Source organism: Cyprinodon tularosa, unplaced genomic scaffold (genome assembly GCF_016077235.1).
Source record: "Cyprinodon tularosa strain WSP-4 unplaced genomic scaffold, ASM1607723v1 ctg115, whole genome shotgun sequence".
Taxonomy (NCBI): Eukaryota; Metazoa; Chordata; class Actinopteri; order Cyprinodontiformes; family Cyprinodontidae; genus Cyprinodon; species Cyprinodon tularosa.
The window spans coordinates 1,307,703-1,330,684 of record NW_024037948.1 but is presented as its reverse complement, the minus strand read 5'-3'; the positions used below and the strand labels follow the sequence as shown (position 1 = coordinate 1,330,684).

Here is a 22,982-nt window from a genome sequence, read left to right as displayed (position 1 = left end):
TATATTTATAAACATTGTCTAAATGTGTATATTTCTTTAAAATGAATAAATGTATTCAATAAGACATTTTATTACTAAATTGCAGCATTGAATTTGCATATTTAAGAATTTTTTATTTATATTTATACCCTTATCTATGGTCATGAGCTTTGGGTCATGACCAAAAGAACGAGATCCCAGATACTGCGGCTGAAATGAGTTTTCTCCGTAGTGTGTCTGGGCTCTCCCTTAGAGATAAGGTGAGGCTCTGTCATCTAGGGAGGACTCCGAGTAGAGCCGCTGCTCCTCCACATCGAGAGGAGCCAGTTGAGGTGGCTCGGGCATCTGATTAGGATGCCTCCCGGACGTCTCCCTGGTGAGGTGTTCCAGGCACGTCCCGCCGGGAGGAGACCCAGGACACGCTGGAGGGACTATGTTTCTCGGCTGTCCTGGGAGCGCCTTGGGATTCCCCTGGAGGAGCTGGCCCAAGTGGCTGGGGAGAGGGACGTCTGGGACTCCCTACTGTAGCTGCTACCCCCACGACCTGACCCTGGATATGCAGAAGAAGATGGATGGATGGATTTATTTATTGCATTTTATAATAATTTTATATCAATTGGGTGTGATGGTGGCATATATAAAAGTAGATATTCTATTTATTGTATAATGTTAGAATTAAGTTATCTGATTTTTTCTTTGGTCCACTAAAGCTTGCAACATTTTAGTGAAATGTTTTCATTGTAGATTTAGGTTGTTTTCACACCTGATAGTCTGGTAGACTCAGCCTGTAAACGGGACAGATGGACCCAATACTCAAGGTGAGACAGTCAGTAGGAAAGTTCAAAACGTTTATTAAAACAAAAACATAAACGGACAGAACAGAAGCGCTGATGTGGATCTGCGGGCCTGCAGGGACTCCAGGAGGGGGGCAGGCCACTGCCCAACCACCGACACTCTTTAGGGAGAAACACAGGCAAGTGACCACGACCATCCGACAGGAGATGACCATCCAAGCGAGTGACCCACCCGGTTCAAAGGTTCAGTCCAATGTCTCAATTATAGGCAGGATCAACCGATACACTGCAAACGAGATGCGGCCCTGAGACGCCCAGAGTGTCCCCGATGCTGCAGCCCTGGAGAACATGTAGGCAGCCGATCCAGGTCAGGGGGAAAATCGATCAGGCATGAATAGTTCCGAGATCCAGGGTTCCGTAGTCTGCCGAGGAACAGACAGATCCTGGGTTCCAGGAATCCTCAAGCGTTTAGGTAGGTTCAGGGTCAGAACAGGTCCAGAAGGCATGCCCCAACAGATACGCACAGATGCAGGCAGGCAGGATAGGATGCCGACAGGCCGGCTTAGTGGTTGAGGGACAGAGAGAAGACATGCTACTGGGATTATTGCAGGAAACTTTAAACTGGTCTAATCCTTGGAGCCAGGCTTACAGGAAAAAAATTGACCTTCTCCGCATTCCGAGCCAAAAGTCTGAGGGCCCCACGGAGAAGGACCAGAACACGATCAGAAGACAAGACAGACAAGAAAACCCTCTCAATCTTCTGGCTGCCATGAACAAGGACACCTTGGAACTAACTAAAAACTAACGAAACAGATAAGCTTAAGAGATAAGCATAAGAGCAATGATGATCTGACCCAGATAACTCAGACTGAGCCGAATATAAAGCAGAAACCCAGGTGGATAGGATAAGGAGTAATCAGGAACCGGGCAAAATTAAGTAGGTGAATAATGTGAACAATTAAGGTGAGCTATCAGGGCAGATTGTGACAGAGACACCTTTGTGAAATATTTATCAGGATTTAACTGCCATTGTTCGTGTTGGAAAAGACACAGTTTCATAGCTTAAGCAACATCATAGCTTCTAATACTAAAAAAATCAGAGAAAATTAAATGAGAAAATGCAGGATAATCAGGCCAATGGTGCACCAGGAGAATAACCAGCATTAATAAGGATGGTAATAGAATAATCTAGCACAGAATATGAGTAGTTAAGAGCTTGAATTTTTAAAGGAGGGGTGAATGATGACAACTAAACCAGATGATTGAATCAGAGGAGATTTAGAGCAGCTGTGGGAGGATTAAGCAGGGAAGCTGATGGAGAATGCCCCGTTAACATAATTGGAGCTGAGCTGAGACATTAAAAAGCTATCAACAGTATAAGGTTTTATTTGTTTTTTTGTTTTTTTAAACAACAAAACTAGTTTGACTCGATAATATAAGATGAAAAAATCATGAGTCAATATTATGAGCAAATACTAAGAAACACAAAACACTTCCAACTGGAGAGTTGAAAAACATAATTTATGAAATAATACAGACACATTTATCTTATCTTATAAGCATATCTTAATAAATGATAAAAAAAAAGTAAATGTAAATTATTTTTGTTACCATTGTACACACACTATACGTCTCTTTAGGTTCCATGATGATATAAAATGGCCTTTTTACTAATTTGCATCGTAATACAACAATAATTCCGAAGAAGAATACAAATAACTACAAAGTTGCCACAAACACCCCCGAAACAAAACAAACAATAAAAACAAGAAAAATGAAACAAAACAAAAACATAAAAATACTGTCCTCTAGGAGAAAATGTATGTACAGCTAACGTAAATGTACATTTCAACTGTTGAATCTGGGGGAAAAAATGCAGCAAAATATGTCTGTGTTATAAGTTTTAGGTGAAATTGAAAATAGGTTTGCCCTCCGGAAAAAAAAAAAAAAATCTAAAACTTTACGCTATTATCTCCTTTCCTTTCTCTTTAGAAATATCAGAGTTTTTGCAAACACCAGAATATACTATACAAAGAGAAATCCAATAACTATCTTAGATGAATAGTTCAAACCCCAATTAAAACTAAGTCATCTAATTTTAGTTCCTTAAATGCAAAATTCAATGTTTTGAATTATGCTTGTAATTTGAATGGTATTACTGCTACTATTATACTATTATTTTTCATATAGATAAATAAAAGAATGAAAAATTCAGACAGGTTTCTAATGATCTATGAAAATATTAGGAAACATTTTATGTCTGGATATGAACATGCTGCAATTTTATTTTTAATTTTTTAACAATAACAATATGTGATGGGTAATGATTGGTGCAGATTATATTCTAAGCATACAGAGAAAATTTTTAATTAAAATAAGGATTATGTAATTAATCAAACTCTATATTTCTGTGTAAGAAAATTGTAATAACTGGTGTTACAAAATTAACAAACAAAAAGTGCAATGTCTTGTGTTTGTAAGTGCAATGAATGTATTTAAGGAATAAAATAAAGTTAAACTATTTGGTTATTTCCTCATTTAACTTTTAAATATAAGCACTGAATTATCCTCTGAGAAGAGGGACCACCAGCCTGGAGGTCAGTATTCTTTCATCCTCAGACAAGTGACAGCAAATATTCAAGATTTGGTGGTTCAAATCTTCACTGTGTGTACATGCTTCTTGCAAAGAGGTTTATCCTTTCTGGAAAAAAAGGTCTGTCCTTCCAGAGACGTGCAGCAAACCTGTAAAGAAATCAAAATAAATATATTAAAGCAGAATAACATAAAATACACAATAATGTAAAAAAAAAAAAATTATTAGCTCTGACTTGATGGGCTCCATTCCCAGCTTCACTTCTTCCTGAACTAAAGTAAAGGCAGCTCTTTTGTTTCCTGTCTTTTATTACTGGATGAACAGATTAAACCAGATGAGTCTGGTCATGGTTACTGAGGTCAGGGACACCTGGATTAATCAATTCATCCACCAGTGGAAGACAGGAAACAAAGAGCTGCCTTAAGTAAGGAAGTAATTAGTAATTAAGGAAGTAGTGGAGTTTTGCATAGAGCCCATTACTCAAATGTAGCAATATGATTATGATTCTTCATTACATACTTTAAGTCTGACATGTGCTAAATGTAATGCGCAAGTGTGTAACATTCTCACTTACAGCACACACAAAGCAGGTATCATGCCAGGTGTAACCAAGGGCCTCCAGAAATTTGTCCCCAGCCTCAATGGGGAACTCACAGCCATGGCAACCAGTACCAAACAAGCTGTAAAAGTCTGTTTTTAAAATAAAGAATGACAGATACCAAATTTTAGAAGCATCCTGGTTTTTAAGTGTGTTACTGACAGTCAGATTAAACTATAATAGTATTCTCACAGATTTTTAAAGCAACCGTATAAAAGCCGCAAAACAGTGCCTTTTTCTAATTCAAATCCAACTATTCCTTAAAAAAAGAGGGCTTATAGTACTTTTCTTTATATGACAGTTTATTTTTTCCACTGTAGGAGGATAAAACATCTCCCAGCATAATTTGGTTAGTGAGTGTGTCCAATCAGTGGACTGTTCAGTCATCTATTACCCCTCAGATGCCTACAGGTAGTTAGCAACTGTGTCTTACATCAGAAAGGTACTAAACATAGAACGCATATAACCCACACACCACCTAATTCTTCCCCTAAGTGGTATTTAGAGCTTATTATATCAAACAACCCACACTCTTAGTGATGTTAGCTTTGATGCGGCAACAGACTCATTTCAGTATCTAAGTTGTTCACAGTTTGACACAAACTTTTAATGCTTTTAAGGTACCAAAATAACTTCAAATAGGTATTAAACTGATACTGAATTGTAATACATTTTTACTAGTATGTCTACAATGTCATTTGATTTAATTGTCCTCTAACCACTTTCCTCTTAGTAGCTCTGTGAGATTTCAAATAAATAAGCTAGGTAATGCTTTGAACAGGTTATAAACCAGTTATTATGTTACTTACAGGCATTTCCAAGTGAGTAATGTTAGCTTCTTTGCAGCCAAAACACTTCAAAAATGAATTAATCATTGAGACTAATTTTAACACCTTAAGTTAAGAAGTCAACATATGAAATGTATACCATGCTGTCTTAATATGATAATCGTGCTCAAATACAAAATAATAGCAGTCTTTAATATTTGTAATTATACTGTATTTACTTAAAAAGAATGATGAAAATAGAAGTGTGATACTGACAACATATGGTACATTGCACATTTTTAAACATCCTTTGGCTTTACAATATTTAAAAAGTAGGCAAAAGGTGCAAAGAGGTACTTGGGTGGAGCAATCTGTTTATGGGATAGGTATCGGTCATGTTCCCTGTAAATAGGGCTGTGAAAGTGTAAAGAACAAAGCCAGTTGTAAAAAAAATACGAGGCTCTGAATAAAAATCCTGTAAAGGACACAGCAAACATTGAGAAGTTGTCTTGATTTGATGAGACCAAAGTTGAGCTTTCCTTCAGAATAAATTTAACGTTCTGGTTGTTCTTTTTGATGGATGGAGATGCCTTTGTGCGAACATAGGAGAAATGGTCAGGGTCAACAAAACATCCATCCTTTCATCTATCTTCTGTCAAACTCCGGTAGTCTACTCCCATAAAGCGGAGTACACAGGTTGCCAGTCCATATTAGTGGACTGGCAACCTGTACTAGTATCTAGTATATAGACATAGAACCATGTAAACACATACTCACTTCTACTGTAGATCAATTTTGGTGATGCCAATTAACTTAACAATTATGCTTTTGGACTGTGACAGAATATGCTAATTCCTTTCAGAAAGACCCTAGGCTGTGAATCGAACATAGGACCTTCTTGCTGCACTAAATATCAGGGAAATTGTTGATTTAAAAAAATCATTAAAATCCCCTGATTCCTTCATTATTATAGTCTGCTGTTGTTTTTTTATGTTACATTTGCATTGCTTGATTTATTTTAATGCATTTTACAGCATTTGATTTGAGTATGCAGTTGTTAGCTGTACAGTATTTTCTCCTCTGTACATTAGACTCTTTTTTAAAATAGTTTTCTTTAATAGATTTCTTTTCAAATAATAGTTTTACTAAAATATCAGTGCTATACAAATACAGTAGACTACTGCAAAGAGTCTTATAATAATAATAATAACTAACAATATTCCACATGGGTGAAATTTCCTAAAACAAGGCACAAATATTGACATTTCACCCTGTCAACTGACCTTGCTCACAGTAGGGTTCTCCCTCCTCCAGGTGAAAGGTGTTGTTTCTGATTGGCTGCTGACAGGCAGCACACATGAAGCAATAGACATGCCATGTTTGCTTCAGAGCATTGATCACCTCCTGAAAATAGAATATAAAACATTTTTTGGAGTTCAAGGTGTAATAGAGATGTCTTAGCGGATTTGTATTGACACAAATGCTACAGAGATAATCTCACTTTCTCAAGAGTAATAGAAAGGAATCAATTGTGTAAATGAAGGTGTAAATTATTTTTCAGGGGTCTCATGACCATACTAAAGATAGACTTTCTAATTGTTTCCCCACCCGTAAACTATTAGAGCAAGTAAGTCGGGGGCGGGGTAAAATTAAGGATTAGGAGAACAGGAGTGAGAAAAACAGGTTAATAGGAAGCCATAAGCCGGTTGAAGATGTGTGAGAAATAGTGGGTTGAAAGGATTGAGGCTACAGAGGTTAGAACATGTGAGGGATAAATGTCAGCGCTACTCTGAAAATGTGATTTCAGCTTCTTGGCACTTTGGGTTCAAACCACACTTGCAGTCTCTAAGGCCTCTGAATCTAATTCTCCTACACTGCATTCCCTAGCTTCAATTATGGAAGGCAGAGATATACCAACATAAAGGTTTCAGCATATAACATATCCTTTCGTAGATGACATTTCAAATGAGGAGGTATTTTTACATTTACATTAAGTATGTGACAATATTTACATACAAAGTCATTTTAGTAAAGACTGGTAGAGAATCTTTGTATAAAAATCAGCAGGCTAGTTAATAAGCACCCATCCATTTTCTGCTTTTATCCCAATAAGAAATTAAACTGAAACAAAAACTTTAATAATGGAACATTCATTGTTGAAAACAGATTAACAGGAACCGCATTTAGTTGTCACATTTAGTCAGTTTCTGCAATTTAGATGTTCTTTTTTGCAGTGCTCATTTACTGATAGTAAATACTATCAAGTCTTGTTTTTAGCTGTAGATACACCCTCTTACCCCCAATATCTTGGCATGGCAGCGACTGCAGGTTGGTGCAAAGAACTCCTCATAGCAGTGTTCACAATACACGGATCCCTTTTCTTCCACAAAGCCTATATCTGCCAAAGATGTACAGCAGTGGACACAGTTGAATTCCTCCTTGTGCCAGGATTTTCCCATTGCCACCAAAAAAGGTCCTCTGAAATAAAGCAAGGAGAGATAATGAAGAAGCATTCAATTCTGCTACATACAGTACCTGATCTAACTTTAAAATCAACAGGAGTAACTACTAGGAGCTACTGATTTTTGATCCATGTTAACACAAAAAAAACTATTCTCATTGCTGTGCAGATGTGAACAGAATGAGACGTTGTTGCACTTTTTAGAAAAAGTGGGGGAGCTCTGTCTCCACAGGTAGCCACAGGAATAGGGTATATGTTGGGTAACTGTTTGTATTTACTTTTCTGATTTTTCTTTTCCTCTTGTTACTCTCTTCTTTTGGGCAACAGAGATGTTTTGGCCCCACAAAATCATAAGCCCCGCCAACCACCCTTGCCCCCTCCATTGCTACCCACATTTGTTTTCCCCCAACCTAGAGACACAGTGCTAGTTTTCTAAAAATATCAATAAAGATTTATATATTTATTAATCTTAAGAAAAACAGCGGAGAATCATTCCTGGCTTTTACACTTGATTTTTGTTGTTTAAATATTAATAAAAATGTGAAAATAAATTAAACCATTACTGTCCCATTTTTCTAATTTCATCATAACAAGTTGAATTTCTTTTTTATCTACCAGCTTGAAATATCCCCAGATTTTATTTAAGAAATCTGGTCACCATAATCCAGATCCAGAAAGTTAAAGCCCTGCCTAGTCTGAGTTGTGGAGCTGTAAAAGGCAATGGTTGAAACTTATTGCTCTTTAGATATTCTATACACCTTTGGTTGTATGTATGCAATGACAGACACAATTCAACTGTTGCAAACACATATGCTCTCTCCTGTTATTGGTAATGATAGAAACAAAATGTTTTTTTTAGTTTTTTTTTAAACATCCTAACATGCGGTGCCAATAAATATGCTGTAATGCATGGATACAGCATTTTGATTGCTAAAGCTTTGGTATATTAGCTAACTGATAAATTGATACAGTTCTCTCTATAACAGCTAAAAGAATATACTTTAGAAATATAGACGTAACCTGTGAACGACTGCAGCTAAGACAGTACCTTGGCCTTGTTCACTCTGGTGATTAAATAAAGTGAGAAAACAAGGTAGCTTAATTCACTGAGAACAATAGGTGTGCTTATTCAAGCCTTGTCTGACAGCAGCACAGCTGTCAGCATGTGGGCAACCTGATCTTTTCAGTACCAAGCAGTTTCGGGTGACACCATCACAGATAAAATTCAGGTCAGGCTGGTCAGCTACCGGATAAGACAGAATGTATACAAGAGGGACAGTGAAGAACTAGCTTATTATGTTGTGCCATAGAGGAAACATAACCTTAAGGTTGCTTCTTCCTTTCAACTAAAATACTCTAGAAAGAGTTTTGATATTTCTTACTCTTTTTGTGCAACATTTTTGAAGATTTATTCCGTTTTATCCAAGGATTGTTTACTCAAGAGGGTCTCACATCAATTATCATAACTTAAATATTAAGTAGCCTAATTCAAGAGTGACCTTCCTGCCAACTAAGTGATTTATCTTGTGTTTGCCAACATCACCTTCGTTTTAATCATTATTGTAAAAACAGAACACAAAACTAAAACTAATTATCTAACAAACTCATTATTTATGCTGACAGTGTCACATTTTTTTGTTCTTTTGTTTGTTTGTTTTTTCCAAATATCAGCAGTGTAAATTTTCAGCAGGGATTGACAAAAATCTTTGACACTTTTAAAACTTTCATTTTTGGCCATTTATGATATAATTAGATAAACTAGATTGCACATTTGTAAACTGGAACATATATTACTTCTCCTCAGTCGCTGCCAAAGACACTGAATATAAAACATTTTATTGAGCGAGTGGATTTTCTGTTTCATCAAGTAGGAACATTGGCATGGAGACTGTACTGAGTACATATGGTAAGGGGCAAACAAGCTGAAACAAACATATGAGATTCCTGAAACCCTCTGAACATGTTTTAAAACAGCTACTTGGATATCTTTATGCCATATAAAATAAGACAACTAGCTAAAAATTAAACCATTTTCTTTTTAACTTAATGAGCAAATTTACTGGTTTTATTTATTGCTTCAAAAAAAATTTAAAATTAAAATAAAAATGGTTCTGTTATTCCAGCTGTCTTTCTTGTGAAATTTATCTTCACATAAGTCAACACAAATATGATAGCAATTTAACTTAAGAACAGAACATTCAACTTTTTATAATACCTTTAAACCTAGCTGCAGTATTAGTTACAACAATAGTTCCTAACCTGATCACCATGTTGCAGTGGGCACACATAGGGGTTCGCATCCCAGCAGGAATATGCTCTGCCATCTGGACCAGGGTGTCCTCATCTTTAGGGTGGGGTTGAGGCACTGGTCTTGCTGGAACAGGACCGGTGAGGACACTGGCACTGCCGTTACCCTTCATTCCAAAAGATGGGGTAATCAAACCACTCTGAGCCCCTTGACCTACAGGAGTAGAAGGACAGAAAAATAGATGTTGCTACATATAGAATGCCCTGCTTAAGCAGTCAGGCACTTTAAGCTTCTCACATAGAAGCTATAAATTTAAATGTGTTTTATTTGGCTTTTATGTAACAGACCAAGACCAAGTATTGCATAACTGTAAAGTCAAAATAAAATTACAGGTAAAGTAAAAATAAGTTAGAGGCTGTTAGATGTTACAAATGACTACAGGACAGATACTCTGAATATACTGGCAGATCCAAAATTAAAATAATTCAGATCAGATGATATACACTCACCGGCCAATCACATGGCGGCAACTCAGTGCATTTAGGCATGTAGACATGGTAAAGACAATCTCCTGCAGTTCAAACCGAGCATCAGTATGGGGAAGAAACGTGATGTGAGTGACTTTGAACGTGGCATGATTGTTGGTGCCAGAAGGGCTGGTCTGAGTATTTCAGAAACTGCTGATCTACTGGGATTTTCACGCACAACCATCTCTAGGGTTTAAAGAGAATGGTCCGAAAAAGAAAAAACATCCAGTGAGTGGCAGTTCTGTGGGCGGAAATGCCGTGTTGATGCCAGAGGTCAGAGGAGAATGGCCAGACTGGTTCGAGCTGATAGAAGGGCAACAGTGACTCAAATAACCACCCTTTACAACCAAGGTGGGCAGAAGAGCATCTCTAAACGCACAGTACGTCGAACTTTGAGGCAGATGGGCTACAGCAGCAGAAGACCACACCGGGTGCCACTCCTTTCAGCTAAGAACAGGAAACTGAGGCTACAATTTGCACAAGCTCATCGAAATTGGACAATAGAAGATTGGAAAAACGTTGCCTGCTCTGATGAGTCTCGATTTCTGCTGCGACATTCGGATGGTAGGGTCAGAATTTGGCGTCTACAACATGAAAGCATGGATCCATCCTGCCTTGTATCAACGGTTCAGGCTGGTGGTGGTGTCATGGTGTGGGGAATATTTTCTTGGCACTCTTTGGGCCCCTTGGTACCAATTGAGCATCGATACAACGCCACAGCATACCTGAGTATTGTTGCTGACCATGTCCACCCCTTTATGACCACAATGTACCCAACTTCTGATGGCTACTTTCAGCAGGATAATGCGCCATGTCATAAAGCTGGAATCATCTCAGACTGGTTTCTTGAACATGACAATGAGTTCACTGTACTCAAATGGCCTCCACAGTCACCAGATCTCAATCCAATAGAGCATCTTTGGGATGTGGTGGAACAGGAGATTCGCATCATGGATGTGCAGCCGACAAATCTGCGGCAACTGTGTGATGCCATCATGTCAATATGGACCAAACTCCCTGAGGAATGCTTCCAGCACCTTGTTGAATCTATGCCACGAAGAATTGGGGCAGTTCTGAAGGCAAAAGGGGGTCCAACCCGTTACTAGCATGGGGTACCTAATAAAGTGGCCAGTGAGTGTATATGTGTTAGCATGGCCAAGTTACAGGCCTGGTGTGAATTCTATTGAGAATCAATGGCCAGACTTAAGAAATAGATGTCCAAAGATGTGTTCCATTGAATTTTACTGCAGTTTATTTTACTAAAACAAAGGAAAAATAGGTTAACATATTTGTATTTATATCTTCAAAGTTGAAAGGAGTATAACTCAAAAATTTTATAGTTGTAATTTCAGTACAACTGTTTCTTTGGTTGGCTGAATACAGACTTGAGCATTTCTTTTCTTACTTTCAGTTCAGAAAAATATATAGAAAAACATGGATTATTTTCCTACCTTCTCTCTTTTCCATAGTGTAATACTTTGTGTTTGTCTGTCACATAAAATATTATTGAAATAAAGTGTCGCTTCTGCAGGAACATGCGAAAATATGAAAAAAGAAAGACCCCTAAAGCTTCGTGACTATTCTCTTTTATGTCACATTTGATTCCAAACTTCTCCGACTGCACACAGATGTATTAGTGGTACATGTTGCTTACTGACAACTAATGCTGCAGACATGAATTTATTGCATCTATCTTTAAAAACATTCCACAGAATATTTTTACTTTTAACACATTCCTAAGGTGTATTAACATGCGCACACATGACCAAATACAAACAAAGTCACACATGGACCACCAAGACATTCCTTCCACTAAAACTCAGGCACCTGGCTAAACAAAAAGCCTTGCATTTTAACCCCACATATGTAGATGTATTTGTATGTGTGGTAATGTTGAAAAGCAACTAAAGTTATATTTAAGCCTTGAATATAAGACTGCCCATTGTGTCTAGCTTTGTCTCTTAAGATGAGGACTAAATGTGTTTTCTTAACTTTCATAATATATTAAATTTTAGTAATTTGTTTTTGTTGAGGCTAAAAGTGAAATGGTGTTCGGTAAGGCCAAGATTTTTATCATGATTTAAATAAATGTATTTTTTCACCTCAGCAGCAAATTTCAGCACCTTTTTTTTTGCCTCTTAAGGCTTACTTCTAACTAAGTAAGAGATGTTTGTGTGTGTTTTAAGCAGCAGATAAATTGGAGGGAAAATATCAGATGTGAGTAAGGTTTCAGCTGAGCCTTGCCATATTAAATCAGAAGACATTTGTAAATACAGAGCAAAAAAACAAACTCTGATTTCACCACTTACTGTTACTTTATGTTTTTATTTTGCTGTTACATGTTTGTGTTTTACATAATTAATCAAGTTATATATCAAACAATAAACCTGAGAATTAAAAAGTTTTTAGAATAATTTAATTTTGTGTGGGGAACTTTAAAAAAAAACAACAACCTTGCCCTATGGAAAATGGTAATTATACCAAAAATACAAATGTGGCTTTGTTTGTTTTGTCTTTTGTTCAGCTTCACAAACTACATTTAGGTCTAATAACTACCTGACGTGAAGAATCAAAGCAATACCCTTATATAAAGAAAATAAAAACGAAGGGAAAAAATCATTAGCATTTCTCTCGGATAGGAAACAAAGATAATTCTAAGGCCTTTCAATCCCAGAGAACAGTAAGAGAGATCAAGAGTGAGAGTACTTGGAGTAAAAATACAAGTGATAAACCTTCACAGCAGTCTACTCAAATTATTCCAAGAATGCATTGACATCCAAGGGTCCCAAAATAATTTAAATGAACATATAAAGCAGTGTAGGCTTCAATTGCTTTAGTTATTGACGCTGCTATTTTTTCAAACGTAAAAAAAAAAGATGGAGCAAGAACAGTGTCTACAGCTGAGCAAAAGGACCAAAGGCCTGTGTTATATCTACCAAAGGAACATCTGGATGAACCAACATGACTGAGGAAAACAAACTGCAAGCTGACAAAGACAGTAAAGGCTTTAAAGCTAATTGAGGAGCTGTGGCATGACTGGGGCTGAAACAATTAATCAGATTAATCGTGGAGTATAGAGACTGTAAAATATGCTTTAAGCTGAGAGAGCAACCAAATTAGAGCAGTGATTACATCAAAATTGTAAAAAAATATATTTACATTTTTGCATTTAAGGTAAAAAAAAAAAAAAAAAAAAATTTTGGTCTGTCAATATGCTCTATCAAGAACTCCTCAAGTGGAAAAGTTTAAGTGTCCCCTGGTTTAATTTTTAAAAAATTCTCACTTATGTAACCTGTGGCTATCTGATTATTAATCAGTTAATCAAAAAAATTATTGACAGATTAAATGATTTGCGAAATATTCGTTTGTTGCAGCCCAAGGCGTCTCCTTTAATTGGATTTTTATGTGAATGAATTTCAAATAATTTTGTAAAGAAGAGTTGAGTAGAAATCCTCCATTGAGATGATCTAATTTGAAATAGATAACCTATTTCAAATTAATATTTGGAATCTACATTCTGTATTTACTAAGGTAAAGTACTCCCTACAGGTCCTCTAAATAAATATTTTCTTTCTGAGAAAACAGAGCCTCTGCATGTGTTACTGAGAAAGGTGCCAGTGGCCAATGTGATCTTTTTAACTGGCCTTCCACAGAGGAAAAACACGAGTAAGACTGCAGTGACCTATTTCATAACATATGTAAAACCTCAGCCATGGAAAGTAAGGCTATTCCCCCCTTGCAAATTGGCTATAACAACATTTGGCTTCATAACTGTAAAGCAGTTTCACATTAGGGCTGGAACTGAGAGCAAAAGGTTTTGTATGTGCTTGTTTGAACAAATGAAATCATGTTTTTGTTCATTTCAAATCAGTTTAATTAAATTCAAAAGGCCAAATTACTTGTGAAAAAAAAAAGGAAAGTGTGCTGAATTTCTCTTACAACTTTAATGCTATTTCAGGATTTTATATTGTTTTTGGATTTGGATACAAAGTCCATGACTTACTTTTTGTCAAAACCACATAGGCGCACCCTACTGGAAATACCTCCATCAAATTTGTCACAATAACTTATGCACCATTTAACAAATGTCATGTAGCCTTGGCAGTAGAAACAAAATATCGTATTAGTGGATAAAAGGAATACATTGTTCACAATTCCATTCAGTATCTGGGCAACACAGTTATTACACACTAATATCAGGTCTATAAATCAAAATATTGATGGGGTGCAATAATGGCAGCTGGTAATATTTGCAACTGCCACTTACAGGCTTTGTGGATGAGAGAAAAAGGGAAAAACATACATTTTTAGTTTACCTTGTCAACATACAAATGGTATTTACCTTGATTTGAGGAAGTTCCTTTGATCATTGTTTTGACGACAGCCTTTTCATGGGAGTTAAATTGTGTTTCCTCATCCTCCTCACTGTTCAGAAACACAGATGAGTTAGCACAAACTTTAAATCAATTAAAGATCACATTTAGGTTGTCATAATAGATCAAAATCTAAAATTCTTCCAAGCTGTCATATGATTTGTAGGATTCACATAATTTTTTTTTACAAGGTACAGAAATGAACATAAAAGTTCTTCAGAAACCTCAAACTGTATAATCTCAGGAAAAGTGTAGTCAACACCAGTAAACCATTATGACATTTGAAGATGGAGCCAAACCATGTATTTAGATTAATCAAAATATTTATCTATCTAATGCAAAGGATTTTGATTATGCTGATGCATGTAAAATAAATTTATTACAACTGGGCCCTGAACAAGAGTCAGATCTATGAGGTGCCCCCAGGGACATAAATCAGAATTAACTTGCATATACACATATTAAATTACACTCTTCCATATAATATACTGAAAACCTCACACAAACACTAGTAAAAAGCTCTCACATAAACTAGTGAAAACATTGACCTCTTATATAATCTACTCAAAAGCTCTCATACAAAGTAGTGAGAACTGTTCATATAAACTGGTGAAAAGCTTTACCTTTCATAAACACTACTAGAAAGCTGTCATATACACTATTAGAACGCTCTCATATACACTATTAGAACGCTCTCATATACACTATTAGAAAGCTCTCATATACACTATTAGAACGCTCTCATATACACTATTAGAACGCTCTCATATACACTATTAGAACGCTCTCATAAACACTATTAGAACGCTCTCATATACACTATTAGAACGCTCTCATAAACACTATTAGAACGCTCTCATAAACACTATTAGAACGCTCTCATACACTATTAGAATGCTCTCATATACACTATTAGAACGCTCTCTTATACACTATTAGAAAGCTCTCATAAACACTATTAGAACGCTCTCATAAACACTATTAGAACGCTCTCATACACTATTAGAATGCTCTCATATACACTATTAGAAAGCTCTCTTATACACTATTAGAAAGCTCTCATAAACACTATTAGAACGCTCTCATATACACTATTAGAAAGCTCTCATAAACACTATTAGAAAGCTCTCATATACACTATTAGAACGCTCTCATATACACTATTAGAAAGCTCTCATATACACTACTAGAACGCTCTCATAAACACTATTAGAACGCTCTCATATACACTATTAGAAAGCTCTCATATACACTATTAGAACGCTCTCATAAACACTATTAGAACGCTCTCATAAACACTATTAGAACGCTCTCATATACACTATTAGAACGCTCTCATATACACTATTAGAAAGCTCTCATACACGCTACTAGAAAGCTCTCATACACACTACTGAAAAGCTATTAGCGGATTTCAGTTGAAACGGAAGGTGTTTCAGTGAAACAGGAAGGACCGTCATTACACCGGAAGTTGTTTTTAACGGAGGTCATTCTGGCTAGCTCCGTACATTTTGTGCTATCTCCGGCCGAAATTGTATCAAATAAAATTATTGATTCATGCTCAGCTATCCGCTAAACAACTCACAGAAGCATGGGCATTACTCAACTTAATTTTTTATGTTTTTGCTTCAACAGAGATCCTTTTCTGGTGTTGTGCGAAATTCTGTTCCCATGTGAAAATCTGTTCCACCTGTGTCAGGAGCGCGCCGCGCATTGCAGCCACATAAGCGGATCTGATCATTTCCCAGGCCTTTCGGATCATTTCTTGGTTAAATAAAAAGTCGTAAAATTATACAAGGTTGAGACATTTAGTTTAATCAGCCGCTGTTGTTTACAAAATTGTAAAATAAAAAAAATAAATGCGGTTTTCTTATGCTGTTTTGTGTTGTTATTTTAAACGCCAAGAGAATCAGTCTCTTTCCAAGTTTTTTCACTTCAGCCTGACAGAAATAAAAGTCAAGTCACCAAATACCAAATTTGTATTTATAATTTTTTATTACTAAAATAAGATGATGGGAAGTGCCTGATAGCAGTTCCATAATATAGAAACAAATTAATTTAGCTGCAAATCTTAAACTGTGTTTATTCCTCTCTTCATCAACAACAAACCATCTGGATTCGGTGATATTTGAGCAATGTTTGCCTAAATTAAAGGAGGGGGACCATATATTTTAGCTTTCTAATAGTGTGTATGAGAGCGTTCTAATAGTGTATATGAGAGCTTTCTAATAGTGTATATGAGAGCGTTTTAATACTGTATATGAGAGCTTTCTAATAGTGTATATGAGAGCGTTCTAATAGTGTATATGAGAGCTTTCTAGTAGTGTATATGAGAGCGTTCTAATAGTGTATATGAGAGCGTTCTAATAGTGTATATGAGAGCTTTCTAATAGTGTATATGAGAGTGTTCTAATAGTGTATATGAGAGCTTTCTAATAGTGTATATGAGAGCGTTCTAATAGTGTATATGAGAGCGTTCTAATAGTGTATATGAGAGCTTTCTAATAGTGTATATGAGAGCGTTCTAATAGTGTATATGAGAGCTTTCTAATAGTGTATATGAGAGCGTTCTAATAGTGTATATGAGAGCATTCTAGTAGTGTATATGAGAGCGTTCTAATAGTGTATATGAGAGCGTTCTAATAGTGTATATGAGAGCGTTCTAATAGTGTATATGAGAGCTTTCTAATAGTGTATATGAGAGTGTTCTAATAGTGTATATGAGAGCTTTCTAATAGTGTATATGAGAGCGTTCTAATAGTGTATATGAGAGCATTCTAGTAGTGTATATGAGAGCTTTCTAATAGTGTATATGAGAGCGTTCTAATAGTGTATATGAGAGCTTTCTAATAGTGTATATGAGAGCGTTCTAATAGTGTATATGAGAGCATTCTAGTAGTGTATATGAGAGCTTTCTAATAGTGTATATGTGAGCGTTCTAATAGTGTATATGAGAGCGTTCTAATAGTGTATATGAGAGCGTTCTAATAGTGTATATGAGAGCGTTCTAGTGTATATGAGAGCTTTTTAATAGTGTATATGAAAGCTTTCCAGTAGTGTGTATGAAAGGTAAAGCTTTTCACCAGTTTATATGAACAGTTCTCACTACTTTGTATGAGAGCTTTTGAGTAGATTATATAAGAGGTCAATGTTTTCACTAGTTTATGTGAGAGCTTTTTACTAGTGTTTGTGTGAGGTTTTCAGTATATTATATGGAAGAGTGTAATTTAATATGTGTATATGCAAGTTAATTCTGATTTATGTCCCTCGGGGCACCTCATACAGATCAGTCAGTAGGAAAAAAGTATACTGGACTGCAGAAACAAGCTTAATCCACTTTTTTTGTTAGCAAATCATAAAAAGTAGAAAATAAATAACAAAATCAGCCTTGCATTACAGTTTTTCAGTCATCATCAAACAAACTAACACTTAGAATTAGACTGATTGGGACAACAATCACTTAGATTTTCAGTTGCTCTAAATTAAACAAAAAATATTATGTTATCAATAATTTAACCTTGAAAATTTAACCAATCAACAAATTTGTAAAACGACCACATTGTCGCAGCACAGTTTTCTACAAAATGAATAACTGAGCAAATATGCAGACAGAATTGGTAAGGCAAATTTGTTTGTGTGTCTAAAAATATACAAGCAAATGTAAAAATGTTTTCTTTAAAAAAAATAGTATGTTGCATTGGCAACTCTTCATTTTACATGTCTTCTAATTTTTTTTTTTTTCAAAATATTTTCTTATAAGATGGAAAAAGAAACATGTAGTCTGATTGTGATGATTTTTTTTTTTTAGAGAGAAACCAAATCAATCTCCAACAGTCACCATCAGTCTAACTGCTTGACTGTCAGGACAGTCACTAATCTAATCATTTATGCCTTGCCAACAGTAGCATAAACTTGTGAAACGTAAACTTCTGCTGAGACTTCGACTCAAACTCTGTGTTTTTGTTGGTTGTAGAGTATGCATTTTTTTTTTCTTTTGGTATAAAACATTTTAGGTAATTTTGATGGAAATAAGCTATACCTTTACATAAACAAACAAATGTCTACTATAAATTATGACCTATAATGCTTGGGGGTGGCTGGTCATTAAAAATACATTTTAATTTACTCTTTCTTTATTACCAAATTTAAACAATCTCGTGGATTATACTGGTAAACATTTTCAGATTATATTCCTTTTTTGATTACAAATACAATATCAATTCAAATGCTTGCTTTTTTTGTCCCTCTCCTTATATTTTATGCATGTGACTTAGCTGCAGTTTAACAATCAAAGTGACGGATCTCTCATAAGAACATATTTCTGTTGTACGACAAGGTTCATATTCAAAATGTTATCCTCCTTAATTTAATGGTTGTACAAACCCTCTTGCACTCTTCTGCCACTGAAATAAATTGACTGACAATAACAGACTGAGAGAAGGGTCAAATATACTGGATATACTTTAACAACATATGTCAAACTAAAGGTGAGAAGAGTTCAAACATAAAGCAGGGCAACATATGCTATTTATTTGTGTTAAAAGTAAGCCTTATATTACCAGACAACGTTTGAATTCCCCTAACACAATCCGAAATATGTGCATGTCTATCTACATGTGTATGTTTTCGAATGCCAGAACACTAGCTTGGGTGGGCTAACAGTCTCTGGCCAGACACATAGCAGCCATAACACATAGCTGTGGTCAATGCCAACAGTTGGATCACCACAACCTTTTCCTCTCCTGTCTGATTATTAGCGAACTCATGGCAGACAAATGTTATGGCAACTGCAGTCATAGTTACGCTGAGTTGTGTCTGAATGTTTATGTGGGTGCGAGAGAAGTAGTAAATGAGAAAATACTGAAATTGATCGAGTCAAAGTGGCTGAGACTATACAAGCTAAATTAAGAGCTAAGTAGAGTAAAAGCTTTATATTTTATAGGTGTTTTTTTTTAAAAACCCATCCAACTTATTCATGCATTTTTATTTTGCGCATTTTCACCCGCTGGGTATTCCTACAGACGGACATCAATACAGCGTAATTTGCTATAGGGCATACGAAAGCAGTTAGAATTCTTAAAAAGTTTTATGTTTTTTTTTTTTTTTTATCTTGGTTCTTACAGCCCAAAAGCCATTTACCACAGCTTGTTTGATACTCGCCATCAAGGTAAGGACAAATCAAGAGGAATACATTTTAGCTGTGTTGTGATGCATCAAAAATAATTCAGACATTTACAGTACTGCATATTAGACTGGTTGCAAGTTGATGTGTCAAGTATTATGTGCCAAGAAAGCACGTGATACTGCACTCTAACTTTGGATAATTTGGTTGTAGGAGTTTCTGCTCCTCAGTGAACATTCTCTTCATTAGACTGATGAACAAAAATAGTGTCTTCAGTCAAAAGCATCTCCAGTATAGACAGACAGACAGACAGACAGATACTTATATGAACCACAATAGTATAAACTGCAACAGGATATCCTTCCTGCCTACAGCAGTCAGCATCTACATAAACCCATTTTTTATAGGAAGCCTCTAAACGAGTTATAAGAACATGTAATTTACCATTCAAGACCCTTTAATCTAATTTCTTAATCTTCACTAGTCTTTAACTATGACATCTGGAAATTAGTAGTTAACTGTTAGTAGTTAACCTTTATGCCACTGTAATGTACTTTTATTTTTTTTATGTGCAGCACTCCAAGTTGTCTTGCTACTGAAATGTGCTATATAAAGAAACTTGGCTTGCCTTGCCTTATTGCACTTTCTGCAATTTGAATGCGTGTTGAGAAATGTGAGAGACTCAAGAGCAAACATAGGAAAACAATTTAACTTATCTAAAAATATAGACACATTATGACTATAAAACAGGACATAGCATTTTGTGTCAAACTAATGGAGTATGGCATTAAAGATGTTATGGAACAAATATTACATTGAGCATAATGAAAAAGACATAGATGTAATTAAATTAATATAATATTTCAGGCTTTATTGCAGTAGGAAAAAAAGTCAAAAATAATACCAAGTTTAAAAAAAATACCTATGTACCCATACTAATAAAGCATTTCAAAGGCATCTGATTAAAATACAATACTGTGCATAATCAAGTTACAGTGCAATGACATAAATTGTGAAAAATGCACCAAGATGACTGTTAGCATTGATTTCAGCTTATCGGTCTATAGGCTGTTCAGTTCTAATCTAAGTAGTTGGCCATAGGAAGGAGACAATCTGGCTGTCGAACATCTCTCTTCATTATCATTATGAGCTAATTGTTTTGTGTTTTATGTCTCTGGGAGCAGAAGCCACTGTATACGTGTCACACCAAATTCTACAACCGTTTATGCAGCAAAAACCAAAACAACTGGTTAAAGAGAGGACATGTGGAGAATAATTTTAACCCATGATTTATACAAAAACTTAAAATGAATACAACAGCTACATTTACAGTCCACAGATAGAGGGAAAAAATTCTCTGTTATTCTTTCATAACATCCTTTAGTGTGTTTCCTGTGCCCTTTGACCTATTAGATGTGAAATACAGAGTGAGTGGGTGGGGGATCCATTACACTGTATGTGGGTCATGTGTTCTTCCAAGAGCTCAGAGAACTTTTATAGGAATCAAGGTATGACTTAAATATTAGTAAAATTTTAATAAAGTTCAGTAGAGTCAAACAGAAAGCTCAAAATGAAAAGAAAATCAATGAAAAAAAATCCTGATCATGAATTTCTTTGATATGAAGGGGCACAGATATGTTGCCAAATGATTAGGTTGCAAGACCTTTTTTAAATTTGTGTGATCAGCTACGTAAATAGAGCAAATATTTTAAAAAGTACCACATGCTCACAGGTAAAAGCACCGAAGGATGTGCAATACTGTGAGACTATTTCAATTCACCCTTTACCTCCAAGCACCTGTGTCACTCAAGTCTTGTTGTTTGTAGCATCTTTAGTTAAAAGGCATACAATAGATGATTAGAGATGCTGTATTTTATAAAGATCTCTTTATCAAATAGAGGAAACAAAACACAAAAAGAAACAAAGAGATCTTCACTTAAATATGGGTTAATCAAAACTGCAAGAGACAGAATCAACAGAATAAAAAGCTTCTTATGCCAACCCAACCAACATAAGTCATAGCTCCATCTGATTGGAAATACTGTATTCAGTAAACATCAACTGATCAAGCAGAATAATTTTGGAATAAAACAACAAAACCCAATCATGTCATAATAGTAAATAACATTAAAGAACCTATCCATTCAGTTCTTCCAGCATTATAACAATCTGAAGTTCAATTACTCATAATGACTGTCTAATGACGGATGACAAATAGAGCAGGAAATTAGATGTTTCTCAGTTTATCATTCATTACAACTCATTACAGGACGGGACATTAATATTCTTCTCTAGACAGGAAAATTGGATGTGTTTTATAAACAGGGGAAATATTTATTTATTTTTATGTCTATGTTTATGTGTGCATTTATCTATTTACTATTTGCATCAGTTTGCATTCAGTTAAAAATGACCATCTGGATTCACTTGGTCACATATGAATCCTGTCAGCATAGAGCTAGAAAAGATGCAGATTTTTCACATTTTCTTTCCAGTGTTTTTGTTTTTTTTAGCAGCCTACTGCATTTAAACTAGCATACAACTCAAGTTACACATTATAATGCTTGTCTTTAACAGGCATCTATTTGGACCCATTGGTCTTGCATTAAAGTTTATTTTCAATAAGCTGCCAAATCATGATATTTGTTGGAATTTTTAACGAGGAAAAAAGCAGATCTCATATTCCTGAGTGTTTACACATGTAAAATAACATGTGTATTGTAGCTCCAGGAATAACTTGTTTTTATGCATCTCATAAAATTGTGTGTTTCATTTCAGCAGTGAACAAATGTTTCATTAACATAGCTGACTGCTGTCCAGCAGATCTTCCAGCCACACAACAGATGGTCTATTTTTTTGCACTGTGATATTCTCTGAATAAAATTCAGTCCCCACACGCACACATAGTATGACTCTGGATATTCACACTATACTACCATAAAGTCATCCATTTATTTATACAGACACCCATTCCAGCACACACATGCAGACCTTGTAATGCTCTATGGTCTGGCTGTGTCCAGTTGTTGCCTCTGATTGATGATGGATCTCTCTGAGATGCTGCCAAGTTGTTTTACAAGAGACCACAGAATGTTATAGTAGCAAAGATGTGCCGCCACACAGACACATGTCCTGTGCCTTGTGGTGCTGGCATGGTTTGAAAAACCACAGACTTTCCCTATTACAATACACCTTTTTTATGCTATGGATTAAATGTAGTTGTTTGTCTGACTGAACATCTATGATATGCATAAGAAAAGTAAATCTATTTCATCTAAAGTGAAAAACAAGTAGCTTTTTACTTTACCCTAATGATATGTTGTATAACCAGTGGGATGAGGTACAGTATGAACACTATCTGGGAATTAGTTGTTGAGATCTATTAAGAAATGGCGGATTGCATTAAAAAAGATATGTTTATTGTCAATAACTTCAAAACCACATGTTAATAACACACTATTTATGTTTTTCTTTTCCTAAACACAATAGAAAACAGAAAAGAGGAAAAAAAAAAACATTT

The 22,982-nt window shown here is 35.5% G+C and overlaps 1 protein-coding gene across 8 annotated transcripts in view; it reads right to left on the bottom strand.

Annotated features, from left to right (window-relative positions):
• Window positions 1-809: 809 nt before the first annotated feature.
• The window catches only part of pdlim5a (PDZ and LIM domain 5a), an 81,613-nt gene continuing 59,440 nt past the window's right edge, over window positions 810-22,982 (bottom strand). For 7 of the 8 annotated variants that reach the window (XM_038306001.1, XM_038306019.1, XM_038306030.1 and 4 more), the window contains 6 exons: window positions 14,310-14,392; window positions 9,452-9,653; window positions 7,029-7,209; window positions 6,015-6,135; window positions 3,941-4,056; window positions 810-3,515 (listed from right to left, as the gene is read on the bottom strand). In XM_038306001.1, coding sequence (XP_038161929.1) covers window positions 3,426-3,515; window positions 3,941-4,056; window positions 6,015-6,135; window positions 7,029-7,209; window positions 9,452-9,653; window positions 14,310-14,392 — 793 coding nt within the window. In that variant the 3' untranslated portion in view covers window positions 810-3,425. The remainder of the gene's footprint in view (window positions 3,516-3,940; window positions 4,057-6,014; window positions 6,136-7,028; window positions 7,210-9,451; window positions 9,654-14,309; window positions 14,393-22,982) is intronic. The other variant, XM_038306008.1, reaches the window with a different exon arrangement.